At 53.9% G+C, this 22,449-nt stretch overlaps 1 protein-coding gene across 2 annotated transcripts in view; it reads left to right on the top strand.

Annotated features, from left to right (window-relative positions):
- GXYLT1 (glucoside xylosyltransferase 1) overlaps nt 1–18,816 on the top strand; it is a 45,053-nt gene extending 26,237 nt beyond the window's left edge. Inside the window, exons 6-8 of one of the 2 annotated variants that reach the window (XM_051850958.2) lie at nt 8,423–8,546; nt 9,897–10,069; nt 17,869–18,816. In XM_051850958.2, coding sequence (XP_051706918.1) covers nt 8,423–8,546; nt 9,897–10,069; nt 17,869–18,030 — 459 coding nt within the window. In that variant the 3' untranslated portion in view covers nt 18,031–18,816. The remainder of the gene's footprint in view (nt 1–8,422; nt 8,547–9,896; nt 10,070–17,868) is intronic. The other variant, XM_051850959.2, reaches the window with a different exon arrangement.
- Nucleotides 18,817–22,449: the final 3,633 nt, after the last annotated feature.

The raw sequence follows: 22,449 nt of genomic DNA, 5'->3' as shown, positions 1-22,449 counted from the left end.
CGTACTCGGCGTGTGGGTAGCAGAGTTGGGATTGGTGGAAGAGGACTATAAAGGAGGAGAGAGACAACATGCACCAGGAACATCTATCTGAAGGAACACCTGAGCAGCCCCCGAGAGAGCCGGCCGGCGGTGTGCCACTCCCCCGCGGAAGTGGGGAAAGTGGCAGGGGGAACCGCCCTTCCACGGAGGTGGAAGGGATGGTAGCCAACCCGGGAAGAACCAGCAGCAAACCCGGGGAGGGCCGAGCAGGCAAAAGAACAGCGCAGGGTCCTGTGTCGTTCCTCCATGAAGAGGGGGAGTGACATAATGGTGCCGTAACTCGGATAGGAAACCTAGGAGGGAAGAAGTAGGAAGAAGTAGGAAAATACTGGAGAGAGAGACTAGCAAAGAGCCTAGGGAAAAGCCGGACGGAAAAGGTGCTGGAAGAAGCTATCGAAAGCCTAGGCATAGACTCGGATACGGACTACGGGGGGAAGCTGGGAGAAATCTCTAAGGTCAAAAGCGAAAGTGAAAGCTAGAAGAAACTTAGACTTGGATACGGACTGTGGGGAGAAGCAAGGAAAAATGAGAGGGGAATATTGTTGGAAGAAAAGTTAGGAAACATACCGGGTAGAGAAAAATGTTAGGGAAAATGAAGCTGCGGGGGCAGGCTGAGGCGGAGACGTAAGCTATGTTGGGATTCGTCGAGTCAGCCCGGGGAACAAGGGGCGAAAATCTGGAACCAGAGGTGGAGACATGGGCCAGGTTGGAGTCCGTCAGATTAGCCCGGGGAGCAAAAGACGGGAAGCCAAACCGTAAGGCAGAAACGTAGGCTAGGTTGAATTCGCCAGGTTAGCCCGGGGAACTTAGATTGAATACCGGTGGTGGAAACGTGAGCTAGGCTGTGTGACTCGCGGAAGCCGCCGCGCGCAGAGAGCGTGTGGGGCGCAAGTAGATAGGGAACGCTGGGCTAGCGCTAAGGCAGTGGTGCGGGCGCAAAGGGCGCGGAGACCGCGGAGCGCGCGGAGCCGGGAAGCCACTGTGGGGCGAGGCGCCGAGAAGCAGCCTCGGGGCGGGCGCCGGGAAGCCGCGGGGATAAGAGAAACAGAAGTTTAGAAGTAAAATGAGAGAAATAGGAATGCTGGCAGATAGAAGTAAAATAGGAGAAATAGGAATGCCCGGAGGTAGAGAAATAGAGAAAAATAAGGCCTCCCCTCAACATGGCAATGAGAGAGCTTGGATTCGGTCTGCCTGATTAGGGAGGTGGTGAGCACCTGCGGGCGGCTAGCAGCTTATGCGCCGCAGGTCACCGAAGACAGGCACGTTATCAACACCAATAAGTCTCCCCACAAGACGGCAATGAGAGGGCTTGGATTCGGTTTGCCTGATTGGTAGGTCTTGTAAGCACCTGCAGGCAGTTCTAGCAGAGCAGAGCATGCGCTGCAGGGCACTGAACACAGGCACGCATCAGCGCCTAAGAACCTCCTCACAACATGGCGAAGAGAGGACCCGGATTCGGTTTGCCTGATTGGTAGGGCTTGTAAGCACCTGTGGGCAACTCCAGCAAGCAGAGCAGAGTGTGCGCCGTGGGGCACCGAAGACAGGCACGTATCAACGCCAAAAATAAAAAGAAAGGGGGATCTGTGGGGAGCAACTCAAACTAGACTGTTACTTGAATTAAGACTTATTCTATGCATCTGCTCTCCCACAATATGGCGCTGAGAAGGGAGTAACAGCTTCTACGCAGCTGCCTCCAGTTCAACCAATAAACAGCAGGACCTGCTCCTGATTGGAGGAGAGCAGCATGCTTGGCCTGTGGGTAGCAGAGTTGGGATTGGTGGAAGAGGACTATAAAGGAGGAGAGAGACAACATGCACCAGGAACATCTATCTGAAGGAACACCTGAGCAGTCCCCGAGAGAGCCGGCCGGCGGTGTGCCGCTCCCCCGCGGAAGTGGGGAAAGTGGCAGGGGGAACCGCCCTTCCACGGAGGTGGAAGGGATGGTAGCCAACCCGGGAAGAACCAGCAGCAAACCCGGGGAGGGCTGAGCAGGCAAAAGAACAGCGCAGGGTCCTGTGTCGTTCCTCCACGAAGAGGGGGAGCGACATAATGGTGCCGTGACTCGGATGGGAAGCCTAGGCAGGGTTTAGTGTCGTTCCTCCGCGAAGAGGGGGAGCGACAGTGGGTGCTGACACAGGTATGTGTGGGAGGTGAGCACTGACACAGGTGTGTGTGGGAGGAGGCACTGACAGGTGTGTGAGGGAGGTGGGTGCTGACACAGGTGTGTGTGGGAGGTGGCACTGACACAGGTGTGTGAAGGAGGTGGGTGCTGACACAGGTGTGTGAGGGAGGTGAGCACTGACACAGGTGTGTGAGGGAGGTGAGCACTGACACAGCTGTGTGTGGGAGGTGAGCAGTGACGCAGGTGAGTGTGGGAGGTGAGCAGGTGTGTGTCGGATGTGGGGACTGATGCAGGTGTGTGTTGGCCATTTTTCCTGCCCCTCTAAGTGGTTTGTTTTCCAGTTCAGTTTTCTGTTATTTGAAAACTGTACTGAGCTCTCGGAGTTCTTTTTGTCTAGAAGCCCGTGGGGAAGTGGAGTCCAGTGTTCCGGTTGAGGAGCATCCCACTGGGTCAGGCCGGGCGGCACCGAGTGGGTGGAGTACCAGTCCCCCTGGCTGTGAATGGGGCCGGTCCCCCCGGGTGCTGACCTGGAATCTGTGGCAGCAGAGTGGTGCGGTCCAGCCCAGGGCCACACAGTCCCGGGGCCCATGGCAGGCTGTGCAGCCTGTTGGGCTGGGGGGACCCCACACCGCGCCCGCTCAGGGACCACTGCTGAGACATCTCTGGGCTTTGGTCTTCACTGTGGAGTGGCAGGGATGACGGCAGGGTGTCAGGGTTCCATGATTGGGAGCAGCTGCTCACGTGCTAAATGCTGGCAGTCCTGGCGCTGTTGGAAGTTGGCGTAAAGCCGGGATCCCTGCATGTTTCTCACCTGGCGCTCTGGGGTCAGTGGAAGAGTCAGGACTGTTGAGGTCCTCCGATGGTGCAGTCTGAATCCTGTGGTCACTTGCTAAATTGTGCAGCTTTGCCACCTGCATGCCACTTGACTACTGCAAGTTGGTTTGCTGGTACCAGGTTGTTCCCCTGAAATACAGCAACGGTCAACAGACTTAGCTCGGTTGTTTTCAAAGAAATCCTTTTAAAGAGTTTAGCGTGGGAGCAGGTGCTGGGGTACAGGGTGCCTGGGGTGAGCCCCTGCTCCTGTGTTTCACACGCAGCTTCCTGCTGACGTGTACCTGGGAAGCGCAGGGGAGGGCTCAAGTGCCTGGGACAGGGGAGACCAGGATGGAGTCGCTGGCTCCTGGCTCTGTGTTGTCCCAGCCCCTGCTGTTCCTGGCATTTGGGGGATGAACCCATAGATGGGAGATCTCTCTCTGTCTCTGAGCGATTTTACCTTCCAAATAAATAAAATAAAGTAAATCTTAGTAAAAAAGGTAAGCTGCTTAGCCCAGGTGCTGGCACGCAGAAGCAGCTGAATGAGGAGAACACAGTGGCTGAGCACTGGGCACGGGGGCTTTGCCCTCAGGGCTGTGGACTGTCCGTTGTCATCTCTGACTGGTTAGGACATGTGTATGTGTGAGGGGCTGTTGGGTCTGTATGACCTGAGTATGTGTGTGTGTGTGTCTGTGTTGTCACGTGTTTTCCTTTGGGCTTCTGGTGGACAGTGTCTCGTTACTGATCTGCTTCCCACATGCACGGCTTAACTGTGGTCACCTGGAGCTGTGTCCTCCTCCTTTGGAATGGGCAGCCTCCTGCTGTGGCTGTCGCCATGGCGTGCCAGCGTTTCACCTGTGTGGGTCTGACTGTTGGTACCCCCTGGTAAACTTGTGATGTGTGCCTGATGTTCGCTGAACCCTTCCAGAATCGTGATAGCATGTCAGTGTTGTCTCCACAATTGGATGCATGAGTGAGACTGTGCTGTGTCTCTGCTCTTGCTTAACAGAGAATCTCTTAACACTGACCCACTTTGGTATTTTATTTTATTCTTCAGTAATATTCAATAATATTGGTTTTTATTTTATTTATTTGGAAGGCAGAGAGAGAAAGAGATCTTCTGTCCACTGGTTCACTCCCTAAGTGGCTGCAACGACTTGGGCTTGGCCAGGCTGATGCCAGGAGCCGTAACTCCACCCCAGTCTCCCAAGTGGTTGGCAGGGGCCAAGCCATCTTCTGCTGCCTTTTGGGGCTGCATAGGAAGCAGAGCAGCCAGGACTTGAACTGGTGCCTGATACGGAATGCCAGCATCATAAGCAACTGCCTGACCTGCTGTGGTACCGTGGTGGCTCTAGTATTCTATTTTGAATATTTTTTTTTAAGGATTCATTCATTTATTTGAAAGGCAGTGTTAGAGGAAGAGACACAGAGAGAGAGAGAGAGAGATCTTCCAACTGCTGGTTCGCTCCCCAAGCAGCCCCAGCAGCCAGGACTGAGCCAGGCTGAAGCCAGGAGCCGGGAGCTGCATTTGGGTCTTCCATGTGGGTGGCAGGGCCACAGGCACACCAGCCGTCTTCCACTCCTTTTCCAAGGCTGCTAGCGGAGAGCTGGATTGGAAGTGGAGCAGCCGGGACACGAAGTGGCGCCCACGTGGGATGCCAGTGTTGCAGGCAGCAGCTTTACCCATCACGCTACATTGCTGGGCCTGTATTTTGAGTTCGTAAGGCCTTGAGTTTTACTGTCTGATCAACATTTGATGATTACTTCTGGCCGTTGAACTCTGCACAGTGATCTTACACCAGGAGGTGGTGCTGTAGGATTATCATCTGAGAATCAGCTGTTTCGTGCTGCACAGAACTGTAGGCGTCATTCGGTACAACACCCTTTGGTGTTTTCTGTTTTTTGAAATTTACAGTGTAGTCATGTAGTTCAAATCCATTATTCCTTTTTTACTTCCGTCCTGCTCAAGTAATACCGCTCTTGGATATTTCAGGCATCCCTCCCCTCCCCTGTTCTGTCTGTGGCGTGTCCTAAGCCAGCTGGCAAGTCTGAATTTTCCAGCCACCTTCCTTGGCATGCATGCATGACTCGAGGGAAAGAGTGCTGTGTGGGCTGGCCGCACGCTGGCTCCGCACCCCCAGCCCTGTTCTGGTCCCCGGGGACCAGCAGCGTCCTGTTCTCCCCATTCTCAGATACAATTGCTGGGATGATGTTGAAACACATCCTGGTTTTTAGTTTATTTTCTCGTGAATCTTTGTTTTGACTGTTTTCCTGTCCGTATCCATAGCAGTCATTGCCTTGGTTTTTCTGCCAATTCAGCAGCTTCTGGGGGAAGATCAGAACTTTAGATCTTTAGCTGTGAAGCCGAGTTACTTGTAATCACTCTCCCAGCTGCTTCCAGTGGATCCCTCTTTGCTGCCCGGTGGTTCTTTTTTGCCCACTGGTTTTTACCACCAGAGAAGCCCCCAAGATTTCCCATGTAGGAGAAAGGCCACCGTGTTCTGAATTTGCTTTACTGTGTGTGCTGCTTGTTTCGCACTGTTCATGGCTGTTCAGTTCCAACCTGCTGTACTGTGGTTACATTTATTAACAGGTTAACATAGGGTTGACATTTGGTGGTTAAGATGCCTGTTGGGACACCTGCACCCCCTAGTGGAGTGCTTGGGCTCTGGCTCTTGCTCCTGGCTCTGCTTCTGGTCTGGCTTCCAGCTACTGCACACCTGGGAAACGAGAGGTAGTGGCTCAAGTGTCAGGGTTTCTGCCACCCACATGGGAGACCCAGATTGAGTTCCTAGCTCTCGGCTTTGGGATATGAACTTGCAGATGGAAGATTTTTCTATGTTTATTGTGGTCACCTGTCTCACTGCCTTTCAAATACATAAAAATTTAAAAATCACTAAAGTATTTCTTAATCTTTTTCAAAGAATGTGTATTAGGCAGTCATGGAAATTCTTCCTTGTAGGTTTTCTGTGCCCATCTCGTGCCCTGCTGTCACTGTGCGAGCATTCGTGCCCGTCGCCTGTGCTGTGACTGTCGCTGTGTGAGCATTTGTGCTGATTTCCTGTTCCCATCTCATGTGCTGCCGGCTGTCACTGTGTGAATGTTTGTGCCTGTCTCCTGTGACTGTCACTGTGTGGGTGTCTATGATGGCTTCCTGTGCTTGTCTTGTGTCCTGCCGGCTGTCAATGTGTGAGCGTTCTACCTGTTTTGTACCCGTCTCATGTCCTGCAGGCTGTCACTGTGTCAGCATTTCTGCCTGTTCCTCTGCCCGTCTCGTGTCCTGCAGGCTGTCACTGTGTCAGCGTTTCTGCCTGTTCCTCTGCCCGTCTCATGTCCTGCAGGCTGTCACTGTGTCAGCGTTTCTGCCTGTTCCTCTGCCCGTCTCATGTCCTGCAGGCTGTCACTGTGTCAGCGTTTCTGCCTGTTCCTCTGCCCGTCTCATGTCCTGCAGGCTGTCACTGTGTCAGCGTTTCTGCCTGTTTCTCTGCCCGTCTCGTGTCCTGCCGCTGTCACTGTGTCAGCGTTTCTGCCTGTTCCTCTGCCCGTCTCGTGTCCTGCCGCTGTCACTGTGTCAGCGTTTCTGCCTGTTCCTCTGCCCGTCTCGTGTCCTGCAGGCTGTCACTGTGTCAGCGTTTCTGCCTGTTCCTCTGCCCGTCTCATGTCCTGCAAGCTGTCACTATGTTAGTGTTTCTGCCTGTTCCTCTGCCCGTCTCGTGTCCTGCCACTGTCACTATGTTAGTGTTTCTGCCTGTTTCTCTGCCCATCTCGTGTCCTGCCGCTGTCACTGTGTCAGCGTTTCTGCCTGTTCCTCTGCCCGTCTCGTGTCCTGCAGGCTGTCACTGTGTCAGCGTTTCTGCCTGTTCCTCTGCCCGTCTCGTGTCCTGCAGGCTGTCACTGTGTCAGCGTTTCTGCCTGTTCCTCTGCCTGTCTCGTGTCCTGCAGGCTGTCACTGTGTCAGCGTTTCTGCCTGTTCCTCTGCCTGTCTCGTGTCCTGCAGGCTGTCACTGTGTCAGCGTTTCTGCCTGTTCCTGCGCCTGTCTGCGGAGGGCACGTGTGTATTCTGTGCAGTACTGTGCTGAGAGCGTGCTCACGATGCCTGCCATGAAGTAGCCCTTCAGCAGATAATGGGCAGCCAAGGACAGTCTCGTGAGTGCTTTAGGAGCTGGGCCACGAGTGAACTGCTGGAAGCACTTCAGAGCGATCCCTTGGATGAGGGAAGATGTGGGTGAGAAGGACCTTTGTGAGATGAGGGAGAAAGCCATGAATGTGGTACTGGAAGGGTAGGGCTTTAGAGTGGGTAACTCACCCGTGGGAGCTGCTGGGTCCCCGGCTTCTGGGGTCAAGGAACACTGTGAATTTTGTACCCACTCATGGGACACTTGGCTTGTCCCTTATCATGCTCATTATAAACACTGCAGGAGAGCTTACAAGAGTGCTTGTCCAACTTTATGAGGAACAGTGAGTGTCTTTTTAAATTTCCTGTATGTCCTGAGCCCATGCTTGCGTAAAGTAGAACATGAATAGACGACCAGGCATAAAGTGATTTGTGAACTGCTGTAGAAGGTCCCTGTCTCTTAACTTCCGCCCTCTGTCCCACTGCGGACACGTGAAATTGACCCGCTGAAGCGCCCGGAGCCACTCCCCGGAGAGCACGTGCAGTGCTCTGGGTGCTGCAGGAGACTCGGGTCCCACCCAGCTCCAGTGCCGCGAAGCCCCTCTCAGCCCTATTGCTTGTTTCCAGGGCTTTCGGCTTTGCGTTTTTAAACAGCGAGCTGCAGGATGAGCTGGCTTTTAAATCCAGTTTTGAATGGCACTCAGAGTTTCAGATTGAATTCTGGATTCTGAATTAGGGACGCTCAGTTGGGTGATCCATGCAAAGACCCCCAAATCGAGGAAACCCTTACTTGCAATGTGTCTGGTCCCAGACCTTTGGGGAAGGAGACGCTCAGCCTGTGTGACCACCTCCAGGCCAAAAGGCACTGGCTGAGGTTCGGTGTTTCTGATTGTGGAAAAGACAAAATATAAATTGATGGCTGATAATTTAGTGCATTTGTCTCAGTTCAGACAGCAGTTCTGTGTTTAATGAGGGAGAACAGTGGAAGCTTTTCATTTAAAATCAGGACGGAGGTAACTGTTGCCATAACTGCTGAATGATATTGTGTTAGTAGCTTTCAGCATGGAGGAATAACAAGCCCCCGTGTTAGACAAGTGAAAGAAATAGCAGGTGTAAAAATTAGAGTAGGGGCCAGCACTGCGGTACAGTGGGTTAAAGCCCTGGCCGGCAGTGTCAGCATCCCGTATGGGCACCGGCTCGAGCCCTGTTACAGAGGGAGTCTGCATTTCTCTGTGGGCTTTGTAGTGGCTGCTCAGGGAAGGACGGGCAAGGGTGGTCCTGCAAGCGTCTTCAACCTGAAAGCTCGAGAATCTTTTTGGTGTTTTTATCGGCAGAATGATATGACAACTGCACGACTTCGATGGGGAGATATCCTTGTGCCATTGCTTAAAAAATACAAACTGAACATCACATGGGGCGATCAGGACCTGTTGAATATCATGTTTTTTCATAATCCAGGTAAGCATTTGCATTTTTATTTTTTGTATTTGTTAAAAAAAATCACAAAAATTACTTTAAAAAAGGGAGAAATTAGTTTATTTGATTTTGGCTAATGTGAGTATTAATAGTTGGCAGTATTTAAGTTTAAGGCAGGATAAAACTTTTCTGAAATACTAGTTTAGTTAAAAGAATCAAATATCAAACATACTGTTCACCAATTTAGGTCTTCTCCTGGAAGACCTTTATTTTATTAAAGATTTTTTTATTGGGGCCGGTGCTGTGGCGTAGCAGGTAAAACCTCTACCTGCAGTGCCAGCATCCCATATGAGTGCCAGTTGGAGGCCTGGCTGCTCCACTTCTTATCCAGCTCCATGCTAATGCACTTGGGAAAGCAGTGGAAGATGACCCAAGTGCTTGGGCCCCTTTACCCACCTGGAAGAAACACCTGGCTCCTTTGCAGCAACCGTTTGGATAGAAGATAGTCTCTCCGGTCCCTATCCTAGCTTCTCCCTCACTGTAACTCTGCCTTTCAAATAAATAAATAAATAGGAGCCGGCACTGTGGCATAGCAGGTTAACGCCCTGGCCTGAAGTGCTGGCATCCCATATGGGTACCAGTTTGAGTCCCAGCTGCTCCACTTCCTATGCAGCTCTCTGCTATGGCCCGGGAAAGCAGTAGAAGATGCCCCAAGTCCTTGGGCCCCTGCACTCGTGTGGGAGACGCAGAAGAAGCTCCTGGCCGCTGGCTTCAGATCGGCACAGCTCCAGCCATTGCGGCCAACTAGGGAGTGAACCATCAGATGGAAGACCCCTCTCTCTTTCTCTCTGTCTCTCCTCTCTGTGTAACTCTGACTTTGAAATAAATAAATAAAATAAATAAATAAGATTTGTCTATGTATTTGAAAGGCAGGGTCAAAGAGAGAGAGAGAGGGGAAAAGACAGAGACTCTCATCCACTAGTTCACTCTCCAAATGGCTACAGCAGGCAGGGCTGGTACAGTGGAAACCAGGAGCCGGAAACTCCATCTGGATATGCCACGTGAATGGCAGGCACCCGAGCAGTTGGGTCTCTCTGCTCCCTATCCTAGTGGGACTCTGGATTGCATGAGTTGCAGCCAGGATTTGAATAGGCACTCTGATATGGGTGCTGGTGCCCCAGCTGTGGCTTAACCACTGCTCCACAGATGGATTTTACTTATTTGAAAGGCAGTTTCATAGAGCGTGAGAGAGACTTTTTACCTGCTGATTCAGTCTCCCGACGGCCTCAGCGGCTGGGGCAAGAGCTGTATTTTTAGAGTAAGAACGGTGCAGGGTGTTAATTCTCTGGAATCTGGGGCCTTTGCGTCACTGTCTGGTCTTGTCTTTTGTAGAAAGCCTCTTTGTTTTCCCGTGCCAGTGGAATTACCGCCCAGATCACTGCATCTATGGAAGCAACTGCCGGGAGGCTGAGGAGGAAGGCATCTCCGTGCTTCACGGGAACAGGGGCGTTTACCATGACGACAAGCAGCCGGCGTTCAGAGCGGTGTACGAAGCCCTGAGAAACGTAAGCGGGGCTGGTTCCTCGCAAGCACGGTGGGGTTGCGAGAGCAGTGCGCGGTGTGTCGCTGGGCCCCTGGGCCCCTTCCTCAGGCGTGTGCCCCACGAGCGTTGTGCTGGTCACTCTGTCGCCGGTTTTGCAGGCCCTTTGCCCGTGAGCTGCGTCCCTCAAGCTCTGAACTGCCCTGCGTCTGACCCAGAGCGGACGTTCTCTGGTTAATCCACAGCATGGGTGCACAGCAGAATCCCCGTGGCACTCGGCTGTCGTCCGTGTGCTTCTTCTCTTTTGGACCTGATCTGTCTGTCTTTTTCTGACACTGATGTTTTTGGAGAACAGAGACCCTGTGCCTTCCTGGACCAGATTGCGGTTGGTTTTGGCGTGGCTGGTGTCTCCTTGGGGTCACACCGGGGTGCACCCCTACCCCTACCCTGTCATACGTCACGTGATGCCCTATGGGCATCTTGGTCACCTTTGCCTCTGCCTCTTACTTTGACCAAAGTGGTGTTCATTTTTCCTCTTGTAACCTTCTGTGGGTACAGTCTTCGGAGTCATGCGATTACTCGTTTCTCGTCAGAATTGCCTGGCAGTATTTGGCACCCTTGTTTGATTCTTGCCCAAACCAGTCTCCACCGTGGTCATCACACACTGATGGTTGCCGGACCACAGAGGACACGGCCCTCGTTCTCTGTCGCTCCCCCTCTTCGTGGAGGAGCAACACAGGACCCTGCGCTGTTCTTTCGTCTGCTCGGCCCTCCCCGGGTTTGCTGCTGGTTCTTCCCGGGTTGGCTACTATCCCTTCCACCTCCGTGGAAGGGCAGTTCCCCCTGGCCGCATTCCCCACTTCCGCAGGGGAGCGGCACACCGCCGGCCGGCTTTCTCGGGGGCTGCACGGGTTCCCTTAGATGTTCCCCATAGATGTTCCTGGTGCATGCCGTCTCTCTCCTCCTTTATAGTCCTCCTCCGCCAATCCTAACTCGGCTGCCCACACGCCGAGTACGCTGCTCTCCTCCAATCAGGAGCAAGTCCTACAGTTTATCAGTTGAACTGGAGGCAGCTGTGCGGAAGCTGTTTACTTCTCTCCCAACGCCATATTGTGGGAGAGCAGATGCATAGAATAAGTCTTAATTCCAGTAACTCAGTCTAGTCCGGATTGTTCCCCACAGATCCCCCTTTCTTTTTATTTTTGGCGTTGATACGCGCCTGTCTTCGGTGTCCTGCGGCACACACTCTGCTCTACTTGCTAGAGTTGCCACAGGCTCTTACAAGTCCTATCAATCAGGAAAACCGAATCCGGGTCCTCTCTTCGCCATGTTGTGAGGAGGTTTTTAGGCGCTGATGCATGCCTGTATTCGGTGCCCTGCAGCGCATGCTCTGGTCGAGCCTGCAGGGGCTTACAAGCTCTATCAGGCAAACCGAATCCAAGCCTTCTCATTGCCGTATTGTGGGGGAGACTTATTAGTGTTGGTTTGTGCCTATCTTCGGTGACCTGCAGCTCATACTCTGGTCGAGCTGCTTCTGGCGCTTACCGCCTTAAATCAGGCAGACCGAATCCAAGCCTCCTAATTGTTGCATTGTGGGGAAGCTTTACTGATGTTAATTCGTGCCTGTCTTCGGTGACCTGCGGCGCATAAGCTGCTAGCTGCCCGCAGGTGCTCATCGCCTCACTTGATTAGGCAGACCGAATCCAAGCTCTCACATTGCAGTGTTGTAGGGAGGCCTTTTTATTTCTCTATTTCTCTATCTCCGGGCATTCCTATTTCTCCCATTTTACTTCTATCTTCCAGTATTCCTATTTCTCTCACTTTGCTTCTAAATTTCTATTTCTCTTATCCCCGCGGCTTCCCGGCACCTCGCCCCGCCGGCGGGTTCCCGGCTCTGCGCCGCTCCAGCCCGCGCGCCTCTCTCATCTGCGCAGCTTCCTGGCTTTGCGCGGCTCGGCTTCGCGCGCTCCGCGGTCTCCACGCTTAACCCTTTCGCGTCTGAACCACGGCCTACGCCAGCGTTCCCTATCTATTCACGCCCCGTGCTCTCTCTGCACGCGGCGGCTTCCGCGAGTAACACAGCGTAGCTTGCGTCTCCACCACTAGCATTCAATCCAAGTTCCCCGGGCTAGCCTGGCGAATTCAACCCAGCGTACGTCTCCGCCCCACGATTTGGCTTCCCGTCCTTTGCTCCCCGGGCTAATCAGACGGATCCCAATCTGGCTTACGTCTCAGCTTCTGGTTTCAACTTTTCGCCCCCTATTCCCGGGCTAACTTGAGAACCCCAAAGTGGCTTTCGTCTCCGCCTCGGCCTGCCCCCCGCGGCTTCAATTTCCCTAACATTTTTCTCTACCCGGTATGTTTCCCCAAGCTTTCCTCCAACAATACTCCTCCCTCATTTCTCCTGGCCTCTCCCCACAGTCCGCATCCGAGTCTGTTTGTTCTAGCTTTCACTTTCGCTTTCGACCTTAGAGATTTCTCCCAGCTTCCCCCCGTAGTCCGTATCCGAGTCTATGCCTAGGCTTTCAATAGCTTCTTCCGGCTCCTTTTTCGTCCGGTTTTTCCCTAGGCTGTTTCGAGTCTATCTCTCCGGTAATTTCCCAGTTCTTCCCGTTTCTTCCCTCCTAAGTTTCATATCCGTCCTAAGTTTCCTATCCGAGCTAGGTTTCCTATCCGAGTCAGGTTTCCTATCCGCCCTAGGTTTCCTATCCGAGTCACGGCACCATTATGTCGCTCCCCCTCTTCGTGGAGGAGCAACACAGGACCCTGCGCTGTTCTTTCGTCTGCTCGGCCCTCCCCGGGTTTGCTGCTGGTTCTTCCCGGGTTGGCTACTATCCCTTCCACCTCCGTGGAAGGGCAGTTCCCCCTGGCCGCATTCCCCACTTCCGCAGGGGAGCGGCACACCGCCGGCCGGCTTTCTCGGGGGCTGCACGGGTTCCCTTAGATGTTCCCCATAGATGTTCCTGGTGCATGCCGTCTCTCTCCTCCTTTATAGTCCTCCTCCGCCAATCCTAACTCGGCTGCCCACACGCCGAGTACGCTGCTCTCCTCCAATCAGGAGCAAGTCCTACAGTTTATCAGTTGAACTGGAGGCAGCTGTGCGGAAGCTGTTTACTTCTCTCCCAACGCCATATTGTGGGAGAGCAGATGCATAGAATAAGTCTTAATTCCAGTAACTCAGTCTAGTCCGGATTGTTCCCCACAGTTCTCTAAGGAGCAGCCTTCAGTTTTCGCCTGTGTGTTGAGGATATGATCGGGGGAGCTCTCTGGTGCTCATTCCCCCAGTGATTTCCAGTGCACATCCCCTCCTACTTGCGCTCATGGGGAGCTTGCTCCAGATAGGACCTCTGGGAGCCCCTCTGGCCAGGTCCCCCTCTTTCCTTTTTTTTTTTTTTTAGTACCCCTTTTTGTCCCAACAGAGTATTCTGTTTGTCTTACACTGTCCTTGCCCTTGCTCGGAGACTAGCCATCAGTCTTGGGTCCTTGTTCCCTCAGTGGGCTCTGGATGTCAGGCGTGGGCAGGTACTTTACAGAGTGATTTGCTTCTAACCCTGTTGGCAGCAAAGCTTGGGAACTGGAACACACACACGTGCACGTACGCACACACTCACGGGCGCACCCTCTGAGCTCTGCCTTGCCTCTTTCCCTGCAGTATTTTACCTTTCTTCTGCAGTTCAACACCCTGAATCCCAACATCAACGTTTATTGCCTCAGTGGCTTTGTCCTGCAGTGCATTTAAAATAATTCCAGAAACGCCGTGTTCACACCACCAGCTTCACACCACCAGCTTCACTCCCGTCCTCCCCAGAACACCCGGCTCAGAGGCGTTCAGGCCTTCTTCCCAGTCCCGCTCCTGCCCTGTGCCCCCAGGTTAGGGACCACCCAGTGCTTTGTTCAGTAGTTCCATGGCTCCATTCCCCCACCCCTTCTGGGAGGTTATTTTATTCAGTTGACATACAGTCGGGTCCATTTGCTTCAGTTTTCTTTCTTTTTAGTTTTTTTTTTTCCATCATCCTTGTTGATATAATTATTTTTGGTGCAGTATTAATAACCATGGAGAAGTCCAAACCAGATAAAGGTTACCCAGAATCTGTGGCCCCTTCCTGTCCCTTGCCTCCTGCCCCCCATGGTGCCGACTGTCTCATTCCCTGCTCTGTGCTTGCTGTCTGTCTGGAAGACCAGCCACAGTGTATGGCTGTGTGTTGCAGTTTTCTTCTTCTTCTTCATTTTTTTTTTTTAAATATCTATTTATTTACTTGTAAGGGGGAGAGAGAGAGATATCTTCGATTTGCTGGTTTACTCCCCATATGGCCACAGTGGCCAGGGCTTGGCCAGGCCAAAGCCAGGAGCTTCATCCACATCTCCCGTGTGAATGCAAGGCCCAAGAACTTGGACCATTTTCTGTGGCCTTTCCAGGTACATTATTAGGGAGCTGTATTGGAAGTGGAGCAGTGGGGACTTGAACTGGCATCCATGTGGGATTCAGGTGCCGCAGGCAGCGGTATTAACCTGCTGCACCACAGTGCCAACCCTTGAATTTTCTTTTAAGTCTGTCATCTGTTCTTTAGGTCCTACAAAAATTCTGTTGAGACGTAATTTATGCACCATGGAGTGTGCCTGTTTCGGGTACATCACTGGCTGGCTTTAGATGTTTATGGTACTGTATAGCAGATACTGGAGGGTCTTCTGCCCACCCCCCTTTATCTATTAAAAGTTCTTTATATATTGAGGATGTTTTCATTTTTTATCTGTGATACATATTGTAATTTTTTCTCCCAATTTAACTTTGTGGCATTTTATACTGCGCAGATTTTGTTGAAACTTTTTTATGTTTAAAGTTAGCAGCCTTTATTTTAAAGTCGCAGTTGGGAGTCCTTCTGTGCTCAGGCTGTAGAACCAGTTACAAGGGGATTTAGCCATACCCCTTTCACTTTCTAAAACCAGATCCGTGTCAGTTCCTTGGGAATTTGCAGTCTCCTGTGTTGAGTGAGGCGTGGTGTCATTTGCTCTCCTCCAGATGGTTGGCCTCTTGTCTCCACACTGTTCGTTTCAGAATCAGCCTTGAACTGAAAGGCCTGAGCTCTGACTTGGCCGTGCTCTGGGAGTCCACTTGGCATCTCTGGACATTCCTGTCTATCTGTGCACCGTGCATGCTGTTCCTACTGCCTGGCCACTGGGCCTTTGTGTCCCCAGGAGTGTCTTGCTTGAGTCTGTCAGGGAGTGGGGTGACCCAGTGACTGCTGGCTTTTTTTTTGGTGGTGAGGGCTCAAACATGGTTTGTCTCCACCAAAACTCAAGTTGAGATTTCTTGGCTGATGTGGTAGTCTTAGGTCGTGTGGGACTTGTAAGCAGCCCCCAAAGGAGGGATTAACGTGGTTTCCGGGAGAGTGGCTCCCTTATTCCAGGGGTGGCTGTCACTGAGCAGGCCTGGTGCCTGTCCTGAGCACATGGGTGCTCGTTCTTTCTACTTCCCTCCAGGAGCTATGGGTGGGGTGCCAGGCCCTTGGCCTTCCAGAGCTGTGAGCTCGGCAAACCTCTGGCCTTCATGAATTAGGGTGTTTCATGGTAGCTGAGGCCCCTGCCCGAGCACAGGGGCTGTCTTCCCGCTTGTCTTCCAGGAATGCTTTACGGTTCCCTCCCTACGTAGTTTCCCAGCGGGCCTGAACGTGTATGCCTCCACGTTTTATTTTCTTACTGCTTTTGTAAGTGGGGTTTTCTTTATCAAGCGTTTGCTTTTTTATGAGCTTGGGAGAAAATGAGTTTGCTCCTTGCCCAGATGTCTGCTGTCTCGTTCTGAGTCCCTTTTCCGGTAATTACGGTGGACTGTCAGGGACCAGGGCTGGAACAGATCCAGAGGAGGTTGGGATTCCTGCTGGGACTTAATGAGCTGCAGCCTTCTCCCTGGGGAGAAGGCAGAGGGCTCAGCGCTCTCCTGTGGTCATGAGCCCCGTTTGCCAGCTTCTCGTTTGCTGGTGCTGGTTCCTGAGACCTCTGGTCTCTGCCAGGTTGACCCCAGTGAGAATAAAGGCACTGAGCTGTGACCACTGAGGCACAGGTGAGAGCTGAGACGGTGCTGCAGCCTTGCTTTGCAGGGCTGGGGTGGACCTCCCGGAAGAGCCGAAATCCACAGGGGGCTGGGGGCGGGCAGTCCCAGCTGGGGCCACTGAGGAAGAGGCCCAGGCGGGGTCGTGGAGGGGCTGGCGTGGTGCAAGACGGTCTGCAGGAGGGATGGCAGAAGGCTGGCAGCAGCGGGAATGTGGTGGGTACGCGGCCGCCTTGTGGCAAGGGGATCCTGTGGCAGGTGCCCGTTGTCCTGGCTTAGGCGAGGTGTTGACAGCCACATGTGGGCTTCTGTTTCTGTGTACTACTTGCTAAGTTTCTCATCCAATAAACTTGACAGATACGGTTCCTAAATAATCAGTTTATCATGATATGACTGTACTCACTGAAGAATTACAAAATTTAGTGTTGATGTTGGTTTTAATGTAGCAGGCCTTGTATGCCTTCAGAAATTAATACCGTATTTTATTAATGCTTTACTGTGTGTTGTCAGAAGGTGATAAAAATGAAGAAAAGTGCTTTTGGGGTCCCAGGATTTTGCAGGATAGGAAAGAAATGCATTCCTATAAAAATGTAATTCCTTTGTTTCCCTTGAACATCTAAAAAATATATTAGAGAATTAAGCCTCGCTAATTTTATATGATCTTTTCTTTGGTTTATAAAAATATACCTTTAAAAACTCAGGTAATAGTTTTAAGTTGATTACCTTTGATTTCTTTTTGAAATGTTATTTTTAAAATGACTTCAAATACTGAATTAATGATTGTTTTGGGCCTGTGTTAACTACAGCTTCTTTCTGCCCATTTTTCAACGTAATGAAGTTAATCAGTCTCTTATGGTGCTCTTGCGTTGTGTTTCTCTCTTTCCTTATCTATAATTCAGTGAGAAGCGCAGTGTTTTCAAGAAGCGCATCCCGCCGGGGGTTGCCTGTGCGAGCTGCAGCGAGCGGCTCTCACGGAGCCGAGACCTCGGCGGACATTGTGGCGGGTCAGGGTCAGGGTCAGGGCCGGGCGGGATCTGGACCCGGCTGCGTGGGCCGGATCTTCGGCCGTTACAGGCCACGCGTTTGTTAAACGTTAGCTTTTGCGTGAACAGAAATGCTAAGTGTGAACACTGCGGGTTCACAGGGGAGAACGTTCTGGGGTCTGTGCAGTGCTTGCTGTGCGTCCGAGTCCCCGTGCCGCTTGGTGTCCCTGCTAGCCCGGGTGGACCCACCCCTGGCTCTGCGGGCAGGCCCGGGCGGATGCGGCCAGAACCCAGGGTGTGCTGGGGCGCACTGCCCCTCTCCCAGGTTCTGTGCTTGGGAGGTGCCCCACGCCGCGTGCCTGCGGCCCGGAGAGCCTCCGCTCTGCTCCCTGCCCTCGCCTGGCAGCCCGAAGCTCCGCGCGGCCCTGCGTGGCTGGGTGCTGCGGGAGGAGGGGGCGGCCAGGGGCGCAGCGAGGTCTGGGGCGGGCCGGGCGCACGGGGCGAGCTCTGCTCGGGAAGTCAGCGTGGGAGCCTGAGCTGTCACTCCGCGTGGGGGGCCGCTCTTCCTCAGGGTGTTCGCGTGTTCGCGTGGATAAAGGACGCGGACCCGAAATGCACTCTGGAGCCGGTGGCCCGCAGCGCGGGGCAGAGTGGCCTCTGTGCCGGGGTGGCCGGGTCGCGTTCCCGCCACGCGAGGCGGAGCCCCCGTCCGGAGCGCAGCCGCGTGTCCGGGTCCCTTGGCCTGCGGGGCCGAGGGGTCACTCGCGACACCCCCTCAGCCTCTGCTTCTCTCCGCAGTGCTCCTTCGAGGACGACAGCGTGCGCGCGCTGCTGCCGCCGCTGGAGCTGGCGCTGCGCGGGACGGCGCACACGTACTGCGGCCGCAGCTACGGCCTCTTCATCAAGCAGCTGGCCCGCAGCGTCCGCGAGCGCGTGGCCAGGGCGCCGCGAGCCACGTGACTCGGCCGCCGTGCGCCACGTGCCTGGGCCGGAGCCCGCGCCCACTCCCGCAACTGTGAAACGGGCTGAGCCGCGCCCTCGGGCTCGCTGTGAGGTCACCGCCGTCCTCCGTCCGTCCGTCCGTCTGTCCGTCCATCCGTCCGTCCGTCCGTCCGTCGTCTCGGCGCTGAGGAGGCGCTCCTGCCCTGGGAGCCTGCGCACCACTGCCGGCCGCCCTCCGCGGGCTCCTGCAGCCGCGCACCACGGCCGGCCTCCCGGGCTCCCGCAGCCGCGCACCACGGCCGGCCTCCCGGGCTCCCGCAGCCGCACACCCCGGCTGCCCTCCCGGGCTCCCGCAGCCGCACACCACGGCCGGCCTCCCGGGCTCCCGCAGCCGCGCACCACGGCCGCCCTCCGCGGGCTCCCGCAGCTGCACACCCCGGCTGCCCTCCCGGGCTCCCGCAGCCGCACACCACGGCCGCCCTTCCGGGCTCCCGCAGCCGCGCACCACGGCCGGCCTCCCGGGCTCCCGCAGCCTGAGCACCACGGCCGGCCTCCCCGGCTCCTGCAGCTGCACACCCCGGGCTCCTGCAGCTGCACACCACGGCCGGCCTCCCCGGCTCCCGCAGCTGCACACCACGGCCGGCCTCCCGGGCTCCCGCAGCTGCACACCACGGCCGGCCTCCCCGGGCTCCCGCAGCCGTCCCCCACGGGGCCTGTTTACAGGAGCAGGAAGGCCCTGCTCTCCTCGAGAAATGTGATGTGAACGGCGTCCCCCGTCGACAATCTCCGTGTGCCTTTACGCATTTCATCTCTGCCCTCAGATGTGGTGACAATCGTGTTTGTTCAGTCTCCGTACCTGCACGTTAAACCCCGAGCTGTATCCGAAGGGAGGAACCGTGAGCACTTTGGGGTTGTGTGTGTGTGTGTGTGTGTGTGACAGAGAGAGAGAGAGAGAGAGAGAGAGAAGTGGGGTGTTTGCGTCTTGTCCCTGTTCAACTGTCTTGCCAAAACTCAGATCGAAGATTGTTAAGTAGATATTAGGGAAGTATTTTTTTTTTTAGTCACTTTGAATGAAAACTTTCAGCTTTACTGGGCATTCTGGAAGCAAAATATATTATGCTGACAGTAAAGAGAAAACCTTAGTAGGATATTAAGATGGTGGAAACTTCAGCGGACCAAAATGCGTAAGCCGCGCACTTCCTGTGAGGAGAAATTTGAGAGACCGTGAAGTAGGAAGGAGCGGTCTAGTTACACTTTGCTTCTACCTCAAAATGGCTTTTCAAGGTGTTTCTGGAGAAGCTGGCGGATGGAGCCTTCCTCTGGGGAGGTTGTGAGGGGATCCGGAGTAAGAAGACTGTTACATCTGACTGTACAAAGAGCAGGGTGGCTCACAGGCCTTGACTTTGTACCAGCTGATGTTTCAAAGCCTTGAACGTAAGAACGCCACGTCGCTTGGCGCTCTCGGGGACCAGCGCCTCTGAGGGCGCGCATCTCATCTCACCAGGTGCCACCTGGCTCTCAGGTAGAGGGAAGCCCGTGAAGGCAGTGCCGCATGGAAATCCTGCACACGCAGCCCTCTGTGGCGACGTGGGCTGCAGAGCGGTGGCGTCCCACAGCCCGTGAGGGACAGGTGGAGGGAGGAGGGCACAGTGGGAGTCGTTCCCCCGTAGTCCAACACCCTAGGGCAGGTGGACACCTTAAACAGGTGGACTTTGTGTGCCTGAGCTGTAGAATGCTGTGGTAACAGAACCCGTGAGACAGGTTGACATGAGCTCGCTGAGTAGAACAGGAGAACCCGGAGTTGAGCGATTGGGAGGGTGTATCCTGGGGCCCCAGGGGTATCACGGCCTGCCTGGCTGGGAGGCCTCTGGGGTGGGGGTGAGGGGGTTCATTCAGGTTCATGAGCAGCACCCAGCGGTGGTCCTGGGGTGCTGGGTCCTGGGTGGAATCCACAAGTAAATGTTAACGATGAGATTTTGAAAATGATGAGCAAGTGGGAGCGTGTGCAGTGGTACTCCACAGCCCAGCTCAGAGCTTAGCAGCACCTTCCTGTTTCTTTCACCCCACCCCCCTTTCGTTGCTGAAGCATATTAAAGAAAGTCCCAGACGTTCTGTTGGTCCCCACTGAGCAGCGACATCGTGGCCAACAACAACATCTGAGATCTGTTCCTTAAGCACATTTTCCCCATTGTCTTAAATTTGCCGTCTTTTGGTTTGGGTTTGTTGGGGTACAAAACTAAGTCACATGAAGGTTCTTTGTCAGCAGACGTCTCAGGTGATCCTGACGTTCCCTAGTTAGAGACGACTGGAGATGACCTTGCCAGCTTGAAGGTTGGAATTTGTGTCCCAACTCATGGCACGGCTGGTGGTTGGTAATGTGGTTTTGAGATACTGTATTAGAGGAAACACTTGGGGCTTTTAGCAAGATACCAATTTTCTTTAGTAAATTCCTCAAGAGTTCACTTTCTCAGTGAGCAGAGGGCCTGACTGGATGGGGTTATGTAGGGTGTGGTCTCAGCTTCATCCCTCGGGGTGGGACTGCAGACTGTGCTGGTGCTGTGGGCCACCTGCTCTTTAGGCCCCAGCCTGCCTGAGCTTTCGTCATGAACGGAGTTGGAGTGACACACATCCACCAGGACTCTTCTTACCTGACTCGTGGGTGTCCTGGAACTCCTGTGACAAGGTTGAAATGAATTCTCGGAGTTTATCTCTGGACAAGGTAACTTTTCCCTTGAGTGTTCTCAGGAAATGCTGTTCTCAGTGAGGTTAAATGATAGATGGACAAGTTGGAGAATGTGTGTAGTCTTCCCTAAAGCGCTGTGTTATCTATGCAGTCTGTGTGAGTTGTGTGCTCTGTGCTTGGAGTCTGTGTGTATCAACAACGCTGACCTCACAGGTGTCTGGCCCAGTGTTACCAAAGCTGAAGGAGTCTCCTGGGTGGTCAGCCTTCATTTGTAGCAAGTGACCACTCCAGAAGAACTTGGAAAACCTTTAGAAAATACTTTGGTTCACGTTTGAAGAAAATGCATTTTTTTTTTTTTTTATAAAGAGTAGTGCAAATGCGTAAGGTCACCGAGTTCCTTTGGCTCCAGAGTGATTGCATGCTGGTACTGGCTCTCTGCTCCTGCTCAAGCCTGTGTCCCTGGTGCGAGGAAGGGAAAACCAGGTGGGAAGGAGATCTGGACCCTGTGCCTGGGACTGTCTGCGCCTTGGACCTTTACGCAGGCGGAATGCCCTACAGGTGTCATCAGAGGCAGAGGCTCGGGGTGCAGTGGAAAGTGTTCTGCCCGGCTTTTTCTCACAAAGCAGTTTGTAGGTAAATGGGACCAGGAGTTTCATGCGATGAAGCCTTGTTAGAGTGCGTGCTTGGCTCTGACGTCCCATACCTTTTGTGGGCTCCAGAATACCCCCTGGTGAGGCTGCAGCAGCATCACCCCTGCGGGCCCGCCCTGTGCAGGTGGTCCCATGTCCTGGGGCTGAACGGTCTCTGGTAGGGGAATTTTGCTTGTATTATGTAAGGAAGGAGAAAGTTAGAGAGGAAAAAGGGTGATGCACGTGAGTAGTCAGAGAAGAAAGCAGAGGAAGTGAGAAATGGGGAGAGGAAGGAAAGGAAAGGAAAGGAATTGAGTGAGAGTCTGGTGAGAGGTGAGGGAAGAGGAAGAATGGACCGAGGGCGGAGACCGAGAAGCAGGGGAGGAGGCGGGTGGGCTGCTCACCTGGGAGCTGCAGCCGGGACCGAGTCAGTGGCCGCTCGCCTGGGCCCTGCAGGAGGGCAGAGGTGCTGGCTGCCCTGAGAGAGAGAAGTAGGCCCGGCTTTATCTATCTTTATAAACCAGAGTTGTTTCCTGGTCACTTTACTCACCGATCACTTAGTGCTAAGGATTCGGCATTCTGTCTATACTGGATCCCAGTTTGTGGCAACACAGGTATCCTCCTTCACCTTGCCCTGTGGCCATGCCAGGTGCTGGGTGATGGCTCACTGCCTAGCTGGGGCAGAAGGCTAAAGCCTCTGTTGTGGTTTTCCCAGGGAGTACTGATTCGAAGCCAGGTTGGGGCAGGGTGGTCACTGCCCAGCCTTGACTGGAGCTTAAGCTGGAAGTCACGTCTGTTCACTCCCTCTAGGGGCACTTCCGGTTGCAGTTTGAGAAGATTCAAGAGAACAGGAGATGGCAGATACACATTAACTAGTACCCCAGTATTGGTTAAACCTCTTTGAGATCTTAGTCCCTTGATCTGTGTTTTTTAAGGATTCAAGAAAGAGTTGTGAGAGGCACAGAAAGAGAAGGAGAGCTCCCGTTTGCTGGTTGGCTCCCCGTACACCTGGAACAGCCCGGCGTAGGCAGAGCCAGCAGCCGGGAACACAGGTCTCCCAGGTGGGTGGCCGGAGCCCAGTGACTTGAGCCATCACTGCTGCCTCCCAGGGTCTGCATTAGTAAG

This window comes from Oryctolagus cuniculus, chromosome 9 (genome assembly GCF_964237555.1).
Source record: "Oryctolagus cuniculus chromosome 9, mOryCun1.1, whole genome shotgun sequence".
Lineage (NCBI taxonomy): Eukaryota > Metazoa > Chordata > Mammalia > Lagomorpha > Leporidae > Oryctolagus > Oryctolagus cuniculus.
This window is presented reverse-complemented; position numbering and strand designations above follow the sequence as displayed.